We start from the raw sequence: 10,115 nt of genomic DNA, 5'->3' as shown, positions 1-10,115 counted from the left end.
CAAAGTTTGATTTCTTTAGCTAATGGCTTTCTCCCCGCTCATTTGAGGATCCTGGCATGTGGAATCACTTTGTGCATCATTTGTGTTTTCCTAAGGCTAGTAGGTTAACCGTGTTTGGGGTCATGCAGTTCCAGGGGACCGTAACCCAGGGCAGTGGACAGCACCCCCCTGAGGACAGGTGAGAGGAGAGCTGCTTACTAATCCAATTTAACAATCACTAAAACCTGTGCTCACAGTCTTTGTGGGAGCAATAGGTTAGTAAAGGCTTTTGACAGAGTCAAAAAACTGCATTTCTAACCCATTTCTGTTATAAACTACTCATACACCCCTGGACAATTTACTTCATTTTTCTGGGCCTATGTTTCCCCCTTTATAAAAGGAGCGGAAAACCCTAGCCGGTTTGGCTCAGTGGATAGAACATCGGCCTGTGGACTGACGGGTCCTGGGTTTGATTCCGGTTAAGAGCATGTACCTCAGTTTTATGCCGGCCAAGGTCAGGGTCTATGCGGTAGGTAACCAATCGATGTTCTCTCTCACATCGATGTTTCTCTCTCTGTGTGTCTCTCTCCCTCCCTTCCACTCTCTCTAAAAATCAATGGGAAATATCCTCAGGTGAGAATTAACAAAAATAAAAAAATAATAAAAGGAGAGGGGATGGGAAATAAACAGCAAATCTCTTTGGTGCATCAGCTCTCACAGCCTCTGAGTCTAATTGGAGGACGGGGACAGGTGTCTAAGCAGCTATTTCACTCACTGCTTCCAGCCTCCAGTTCCCACCTATATGATGGAGATGAGGGTCCCTCGTTTTCAGGGTCATTATGGGGTCAAATGAGTTAAGGTATATATTTTCTATCTTTTCTTATTTTTTAAAATATATTTTATTGATATTTTACAGAGAGGAAGGGAGAGGGATAGAGAGCTAGAAACATCGATGAAAGAGAAACATCAATCAGCTGCCTCCTGCACATCTCCTACTGGGGATGTGCCTGCAACCAAGGTACATGCCATTGACCGGAATCGAACCTCGGACCTTTCAGTCCGCAGGTCGAAGCTCTATCCACTGAGCCAAACCGGTTAGGGCTATTTTCTTTCTTTCTTCCAGTAAAACATTGATCTTACCTGGATACTTGTATGGATTAAAAATAAGGTGAAAGCTATGAACTTTCTCCCGGAAAACAAAAATGAACAGGGTCACATGGATAATCATAAAACTTGCATTCCATCTGAGGAGGGTGATGGAGCCCCAGAGCTTATTTGTGATCCCCAGGGGCGCACGGATGCTCAGTTTTGCTGCCTGCTCCCGAAAGCAGTAACCTCTCCTCCCAAAGATCACCGCGGTACCACGAGGAGCAACTGACGTCCCCCCTAATATGCCCTAATGACTGCCATTTTTCAATTCACAGGAGGGGCAGGGGGGAATGACAGGCAGGGTTTGATCAATTTCAAAATTTCCCTCCCATCATTTTTTTAAGCCTTTGTCACCTACTGCAGCTTGTGCGCCGAATGAGAGCTCACAGATGGCGAGATGAATGAATGAGCAGAATATGGATGTGAACCGAGAACCTTGGAGCTGTGATTTCATAAAATTACCTTATTCATGTGGTGATTGGGAGGGCTGAGGAGACCTGCAGACAGAGAGCAACTGCAGCCTAGCTTTGCAAACATCCCTGTGGCCTGGTTCTTAAGGAATAAGACCACGCGTGCCCTGCACACGGGAAATGCATGCATAATGTCCTCTGGCTGCCGCTGAGCCCCCGGACACGCACCACTGTTGACATCTCATTCATTTCTGAGCAGAACTGCAATGAGGCTCTTTGTTTGAAGAAAAAGAAAGAAAGAAAGAAAGAAAGAAAGAAAGAAAGAAAGAAAGAAAGAAAGAAAGAAAGAAAGGAAGGAAGGAAGGAAGGAAGAAGAGAGAGAAAGAAAGGGAGAGAGAGAGGAAGGGAGGGAGGGATAAAGAAAGGAAGAAAGAAAGAGAGAGGGAGGGAAAAAGGAAGGAAGGAAGGAGGGAAGGAGGGAAGGAAAGAAGAAAAAACCACCTCCTGGCAATGGCTGTGAGTGACGCCTTGTGTGGAGAGCAGCTAGTGTTTGGACAGGTTCAAGCCTTGGACTAATGAGAGGGCACAGTCCTCTCATGGCCACGTGCAAGTCCCAGCTTGGCAGGCAGAGCCCTCCCAGCACAATTATAACCAGAGGCTATAGTTGTAAACTTGAACCTATGGTCCGAACATGTGGCCCCATGTGTCTGAGTGATGTGGGCTTGATAGAGTTCAGGTGCATGTACTTGAGTAGATTCGAAATGCACAAGAATGTTGTAACCACGCCCTTACTTTGCCTCATGGAATCTGGCTATAAAATAGACAGCTTACAGGCTGTGACGCTGCCTCTCCATCAGAAAGGGCAGTGTCCCACCCAGACCCAGCTTTTTTCTCTTGTCTGTCTTTTCTAAATCCTTCACCGCCCGCTCTCAGGTTTACTCTCAGCCGTGCTGGCGCGGCACAGCTTTGGGCTGGGGAATTTGGACATCTAGCCTCCTTGAAACTGGTCTTCAAGCCAGGTCTCTGAAGGAAGTGGCTCATTGGCTAACTTATCACCATATGGGCCATTTGTCTTGAGTGTAATTCAGACATCGGGGCTTCCTTTCTAAAGAAATTACATCCAAGTTAAAGAGGCCCAACACAAAGTGATTGGTGGGCACCAAAGAATACCTAGCTCACCCGGCTAGTGTGGCTCAGTGGTTGAGCGTCAACCTATGAACCAGGAGGTCACAGCTCGATTCCTGGTCAGGGCACATGCCCTGGTTGCGGGCTTGATCCCCAGTGTGGGGTGTGCAGGAGGCAGCCGATCAATGATTTTCTGTTAATCATTAATGTTTCTTGCAGAGAGTGGCTACAGCGTTTGGTCAGGTTCAAGCCTCGGACTAATGAGAAGACACGGTCCTGTTGTGGCAAAGCCATGTGCAAGTCCCAGCACAATTGTAGCCAAAGGCTATGGTTGTAAGCTTGACCTTATGGTCCGAACCTGTGGTCCCAGGTGGCTAAGTGATATAGGCTGCGGGAGGTGCAGCAAGTGCTGCCAAAACAAAGCTTGATCAGGTGCATGTAATTGAGTAGATTCGAAACCTGCGAGAATGTTGTAAACATTTTGACCACGCCCTTACTTTGCCTCGTGGAATCTGGCTATAAAATAAAGACACGGCTTGTGGGCGTCGTCGCTGTCTCTCAGAGAAGCAGCGTCCCACCGAGACCCAGCTTTCATTCTCTTGTCTGTCTTTTCTAAGCCTTTCAGCCGCCCCCACTCAGGTTCACCCTTGGCCGTGCTGGCGCGGCACAAGGTACCAAGCCGAGGAACTCGGCCTTTAACCTGAAAGTGAGAAAAGCCACTGGGGCCGGGATGCAAGGCAGTAAGAAGGTAGAGAGCTCTGAGGGGCGGGTCGATGGCGAGGGATCCCCTATAAGGCCACTGCAGTGGTCCTAGGGAAAAAGGGATGGGGCTTGATATAACGCAGAGGTATCTGGGAGGGGAAGGAAGGTCAGGCTCCACATCTTTTTTTTAGGTAAAATAGAACTAGTGACCAATGGAATGTGGGGTGAGAGAGTGACGCGGAAGCAGGGAGACTCCAGGGCACAGCCTGGTTTCTCTAACCAACCTGAGCGCGTCACCAGGACCTGGGACGTCCCGGTGGGCCCAGAGACCATCCACCCTTATGCACAAGTGAGGGCTGCCTGGCTTTGGCCAGGACTCTTCCCCCTGGATACTCCTCTTCCATCTCCACCTGCTCCTGGGCAACCACTGAGCAAAACCGGCCACGGCATCGGGCATCCTGTCTTTGTTATCTGTTTATATTTTTGTTTGCTTGTTTTGATAAATCTGGCAAACCTAGATTCGGCTAAAGGGTCTAGGAAACTCTGCTAGGTGTGGACTGGGAGACACTGAGCCCCCAGGCCCCAGGCCCCCCAGGAATGTGGGCCAGCCTTCCACGGTAGGCTTTTTGGAGCCTAGGTTAAGCCCAGCCCAAGTGGACAGGTGAAGAAACCCCGAGATGCTCTGGCTCCAACAGGCCACCTGAAATCACAGTGACAGCTGAGAAACACAGGTGTGTTAAACTATTCTTTATCAATTGCCTCGTGTTCCTTCCTGGGCAAGACCCACACCACACCCTGCCCCAGCCTGCTGTGCCTGGCCCGGTCCATCCAGAGAGGATCCTAGAAGGTACAGCCGTCCACCCAGTCGCTGAGGTCCTTGCCCAGGCAGTGATGCTTCCAGGCCTCCCTGGGGATGGAGAGTGGGGAAGAGGAGAGACCCAATCAGAGACAGACTCAGTCCCTGTTCAGAGAAGAACAGGAAGGAGCGTAGGCTCTACGCCAGAAATTAGGTGAGAACAGGGGCTAGCAAGGAAAAGAGAGGAAAGCAAACTGTGTTCACTGGCAAAGAACCCTTAAAGGACCAGAATGGCCTTTAAAAGCAGTCATCCATGTAGCCCCCTTGTTTTTCCATAGGGTCACAGTCCTTTGCTCACGTTCACCCAGATGTCAGTGGCAGAGGCCTGGAGTCCTGAGTCCAGCCTAATGGTCTTCCCGCACATCACGCTGCTTCTGCCACAGCGATGCCCCTTGCATATGGGCAGCCCTTTACCATTTGCATAGCCCTGTCACATCCATCACCCACGTATCTGTCCCCCACAGCAGCCCTATGCGGTACATCGGGCAGATATCATGTTCCCTGTATTCCAAGTGAAAAACGGAGACTGAGATGCAAAATTACTTGCCCAGCCACAGCTATTAACAGCATCCACGCCCTATTTTCCTGGGTCTTTCAAGTTGGTAACTCGAGTTTATAGACTCAGGACCACTGCATTGCTCTGGCGTCACACTGGCATCTTGAAGATAAGCAAGATTCTGGGGTTCTGGGGTCCCTTTGTCCCAAAGGGGTTCCAAATTTTGATAATTTGTCTAGCCCAGTGGTTGGCAAACTCATTAGTCAACAGAGACAAATATCAACAGTACAACGATTGAAATTTCTTTTGAGAGACAAATTTTTTAAACTTCTAACACCACTTCTTCAAAATAGACTCACCCAGGCCGTGGTATTTTGTGGAAGAGCCACACTCAAGGGGCCAAAGAGCCGCATGTGGCTTGCGAGCCACAGTTTGCCGACCACTGGTCTAGCCCTAGCTGGTTTGGCTCAGTGGATAGAGTGTCGCCCTGAGGACCCAAGGGTCTGGGGTTCGATTCCAGTCAAGGGCACGTACCTAAATTGCAGGATCCTCCCGGCCCGGGCCAGGGCCCTGGTAGGAGCTCGTGCAGGAGGCAACCAATCAATGTGTTTCTCTCACATCAATATTTCTCCCTGACTTTCCCTCTCTCTTCTACTCTCTCTAAAAATCAATGGAAAAAAGTTCTTAAGGATTAAAAAATATTAATATTTTTAAAAAAGAGTGGTCTACTGGCTCCTGGGTCTCTTCTATTAGACTGTGAGACCCTTGAGGGCAAGGACATGAGTCTCAGTCATCTTGGAAGCCCAGCACCCAGCACAGAGCAGTTCTCAGTGTGCGCATGTGGGAGGAGTAAGCAGCACCCTTTCCACCTCCTGGGGCCACTTCCTATTAGCCTTGGCCACCTCTATGGGGTTATACAGGCCATGAGCGTCCTCACCTCACACTGTACAAAAGACGGTCGTTCTTTGATTTAACCCAAAACAACCTGTTTCTTCCATCCCTGGGTGGCACCCCAACACCTCAAGACCTTGGATTCCTGCCTGAGCCTGCATTCACCCTGCCTGGTTTATACATGTGCACCGTGTCCTGCTGGGCCTGCCTCCAGATCCAGTTTCTCAGGCGTCTCCTGTTCTCACATCACATGTCTCCAAAGCTGTGGCCATTGTCAAGGCCCTTCTCAGACCTTCTTTATATTCACAGGCATGTTCACCTCCTCCTCTCCCTCACTGACCACACATCACCTGTCCCTAGTCCTCCTCCACAGGCCCTCGGACCCAACCCTTCTCCAGTCCATCACCTGTGGAACCATCCTGGTCCGGACCATATCTCTCACCTGGACTCCTGCAAAGACTCCTCCACTGGGCCCCCTGCCTCTACTCTCTCCCAGACATCCTGTGCCTTCCAGTGATTTTACCAGCCTTGTCGCTAGCACATTTGCCCATGGATCTGGCTGCACCGGCCACCTGGAGGACTTTACCTTCCCCACATTCTGCCCTGCTGGTCTCTCAGCCAGAAATGTGAGTAAAGGGAGGCTGGAAACTCTAAGTGAGGCTCCCATGAGAAGAGGCTGGGAAGCTGTTGAGCCACTGAGGCCGAGGACCTTCTGTGAACCAAAGATCTAGCCTAACGCCCCATCGATGCCCATCCAACCCCCGTGCCTGTGAGGAGGGCTTCCCATCATGTGGGAAAGGAGTGGGAAAGGTGAAGGCTGACAGGCTGAGGCCCCAGAGAGCCCACCCTGCTCGGGCAGGAATCTATTAGTTCATCTGTTATAATCATGGGACTTTGTAAGAAAGTTAGTTTAGACGAAGATGCCATGGTTCAAAAATATTTACTAGACCCAGATCTAGTGGATCTGGAGGCAGGCATGTCAACATAGGCAACGCTTGATAGAGCCAGGCTGTGTTCCACGGCCTCCAGTGAGCTGCTTATTATCCCTGACATGCAGGGTGCTGTCTGTGAGTACTTCAGTGTAGTAATCCCTACACCAAAAGGGGTGCGGGTCAGAGTGTGAAGCTGTGAAATGGTGCCTGGGACGAAGCGGGAACTCGGAAAAGGTCAGTTCCCTGCTGCTGGCCACCAGTCCTGGCCACATGCCCTTGGGGGCTCCATCCCAAGTTACTTACCAGCTGCCCAGCCCCTGGGGCTGTTGACTTATCTTCATGGCACAGATAACAGCATTCTTAAGGTCAGGATCCAATAACTCTGGAGTGGGAGGCAGAGAAACAGGATGAGGGAGCAGGGGGCAGAGTTGGACCCCTCTGGAAGCACAGGTATCACTTTTGTCTCTGATCAGAAGCAATCCCTGTTCCATTCTGATAGTTCTTGGGACAATCTCCCATTAGGGAGCCCAAGTCAGATTCATGGAAGATCCACCCCCATCACTTGCCCCATCATGCTCTCCTTGGTAAGACCAACACCATGTAAGGGGATCCCCACTCAGAGATAAAGGCAAGAGGAGCAAACAAAACCAGAGAGAAGCAAAGGCTGGTACAGAGGCCTGGCCCCAGCCAGCCCAGGCTCAGGCCCGCCTACCGGTGCAGTACATATTGCACCCCTTGCTGGTGTATTCTTTAAGAGTTTTGCACCACTTCCGACTGTTGATCTGGAAGATGCCGTTGTTGGTGCTTCCATCAGCTTCATGGTCCACAGCAGCTGAATCAAAGCCACTTGTGTAATAAGCAAGACAAAGCCCTGTACAGGGTGGAGACACAGACCAAAGGGTCCCATGGTCAAGGCCACCCCAGACCAGAGGGCTCCCAGTGCAGGTCCCAATGTTAGCTCCTTGGAGCCTCAACTCCTGCTTCGAGGTGATCAGGGCAGAGGCCCTCCCTCCCACTTAACAGAGGAACCCACCGAGCCTCAGAGGGCAAAGTGACTTAAGGTTACATACAGCTACCAAAGAGCAAGTCAAGACTGGGCCTCAGACCTCCTGCCCTAGGCCAGCAATCTTCTCATTGTCTCATTGTTCTGCACATAGTCAAGTCCAAGAAATGTTTGTGGGATGAAGGAATTAGAACAAAATCCTTAGAGGCAAGATTAGAAAGATGCAGGTAGAACCTGTAGAGGGGCTACACCTAGAGGAACATGGGTCCAGATGTGGCTGTACTCCACAGCTTCCCAAACCACCACCAGCTTGCAACGCTTGGCATAGCTTGTATATTCAGTTTGCCCTAAACAAAATGGGAATGTCTGATCTTCATGTCAAGATTGAGATTAGGATATAAATTATTCTGTTGACTTTAGCTGTGGGGGCCATGAAGGGGCCATTGATTTGACTGCCTGTTGCGGGCCTGCTATATATTGAACTCCGTGCTGGGTGTTCTCTACCTGTGATCTCACCTAATTCTTGTTTTACAAATGAGGACTGAGGCTCAGAAAGCTCCTGAGGACACACCCCTTGAGTGAGGAGAAGGAGGATGAGGGATAGGGGAGGGAAGAAAAAGGTGGATGGAGCGGGACAGGGCCAGCCAGGAAGAGGGGTGCTCACAGTCAGCCAGGCTGTGGCCGCGGTATCCCTCCAGGCCAAAATCCTGGAGCACTCGGAACAGCTCACAGCGACTGTAGACCTTGGCTTGGCCGCAGGTGAGTAGGCAGCTTAGCAGAGAAGCAACGGCCAGCAACAGGATCCCAGGTGGGCACAGCTGCCTTCTGGGAGCCCAGCCCCTGGCTTCCATGCAGGGTGCAGAGGTGGGGCCCCCACCACGCCGGCTCAGAGCTGGACTTTGAGGCAGGCAGCCCCACAGCCCTGGCCGTCCTCTCACAGGAGTCTAACCCTTGGAAGAAGGAGAGAAACAGGGCCTGAGTGGACCTGGAAATGGGTGAAGACTTCATACTGCCAACCAGCTGCCTTGCAGCCCTGGTGAAGCATCAGCCACACTCCCGAGATCCAGGAGAGGGTTTCCTGAGGCCAGCTCCTCTCCCTTCTAATCCTGCTTGACTCCACCCTGTCCCAGAAGCTAGGAGAAGAGGCAAGGACTTGGAGGAGAAAACAAATATATTTTGAGCCCCATATGATATGCCGGGCAGTACTGAATCCTGACGCCTGAGATTGTATAACTAGGAAGGAGCAATGTTTGGACGGAGACCAAAGTTTATATGAATGCCAAGTCCCACTGGGGTATGGCCATGAGAGGATGTTCCCAGAGGCGACGGGCCGGGCAGTGTCATGGGTATAAATCAGCCCCTGAGCCCAGCTGCCAAGGAAAGTCTCTTCTGGCCCAGAGCCTCCCTCCCTGGCCTGAACTGAAGCAAGGTCACCCGCAGCCCTCTAAGTGGAAACTGCTCTTTCTCGGCACACACAGGTCCCAGGGCCGTACTGAAACGCTCCGTCATGCCCACCGCCCCTTCCAAACCATCACCTTGCCAAAGCCCCTCCACCCTGGGAGCTGCCGTCTCAGGCCTCTTCTCCTCCACTTCAGGAGACCCTGGGCCGCCCTGCTGTCACCTCCGCCTGAGGCTGATGACTTATTACATCTTCCAGGGCAACAGACCTGGACATCTGCACCTGCACATCCCAGTCATCTCAAGCCAAGCTCGCCTACAACAGAACGCACGTTCCCACTAACAGCTACTCTTCCCTATCTTGGCTGAAAATGTTCTTGGTTGTAAACCCAGGATGTTTTTCCAAACTGGAAATATAGCTGTTGTTCTTCACTCCTTCTCTCCATCATTCCATCCTTCACCCATCCCAACTGGTCAATCCCGAGGTGCTGTTGATGCTACGGTCCCTCCCAGCCTTCCTGCCCCGGGTTCAGAGCACCGTCCTGGTGTGAGGATGGTCTCCTTGTACCCAGTCCTGTCTCTTCTTCAAAAGTGTTTGACGCATATTCACCAAAATAAATCTTTGAAACATAAAGCCTGTGCCCTAACCGGTTTGGCTCAGTGAATAGAGTGTCAGCCTGCGGACTGAAGGGTCCCAGGTTCGATTCCTGGGACCTGGGACCATGCAAGGGCACATGCCCGGGTTTCGGGCTCGATCCCCAGTAGGGGGCATGCAGGAGGCAGCCGATCAATGATTATCATCATTGATGTTTCTATCTCTCTATCCCTCTCCCTTCCTCTCTGAAATCAATAAAGAAATATATTTTTTTAAAAAAGAAACATAAAGCCTGTGACAGCCTTTGATAGCTCCCTTCATCACTGCTCCTAAACAGGGTCTACAAGTCCCCTTAGGATCCAGCCCCTCGGACCCCTCTTCCCTCACACTTAAATTTCCAGTAACACTGTATTCAACCCAAGATGGTCCTGCCGTCTAGGATAGAAGGTCTCTCCTTCGCATGACTAACGCTTACTCAGACGTCAAGGGTCTCATCAGAGATGACTTCTCCAGCAGGACTTCCCCGGTAGGCCACTGCTCCCCAACACCCCAAAATACCCTGTGCTTCTGCCCTCCTCT

General features: G+C 51.1%; 1 protein-coding gene across 1 annotated transcript; it reads right to left on the bottom strand.

Annotated features, from left to right (window-relative positions):
* Positions 1–4,205: 4,205 nt before the first annotated feature.
* On the bottom strand, positions 4,206–8,394 carry SPACA3 (sperm acrosome associated 3; the record flags this gene model as incomplete). The annotated part of the gene is made up of 4 exons (XM_080678676.1): positions 4,206–4,272; positions 6,844–6,922; positions 7,253–7,411; positions 8,208–8,394. The coding sequence occupies 4 exons, from the start codon at positions 8,392–8,394 to the stop codon at positions 4,206–4,208; spliced, it is 492 nt and encodes a 163-aa protein (XP_080534802.1).
* Between the last annotated feature and the right edge of the window lie 1,721 nt (positions 8,395–10,115).

The sequence above is a fragment of the Plecotus auritus genome (genome assembly GCF_963455305.1).
Source record: "Plecotus auritus genome assembly, chromosome: 7".
In the NCBI taxonomy this organism is placed as follows: domain Eukaryota; kingdom Metazoa; phylum Chordata; class Mammalia; order Chiroptera; family Vespertilionidae; genus Plecotus; species Plecotus auritus.
Note: the sequence above shows the minus strand (reverse complement) of the source record. Positions and strands in the feature narration are given on the sequence as shown.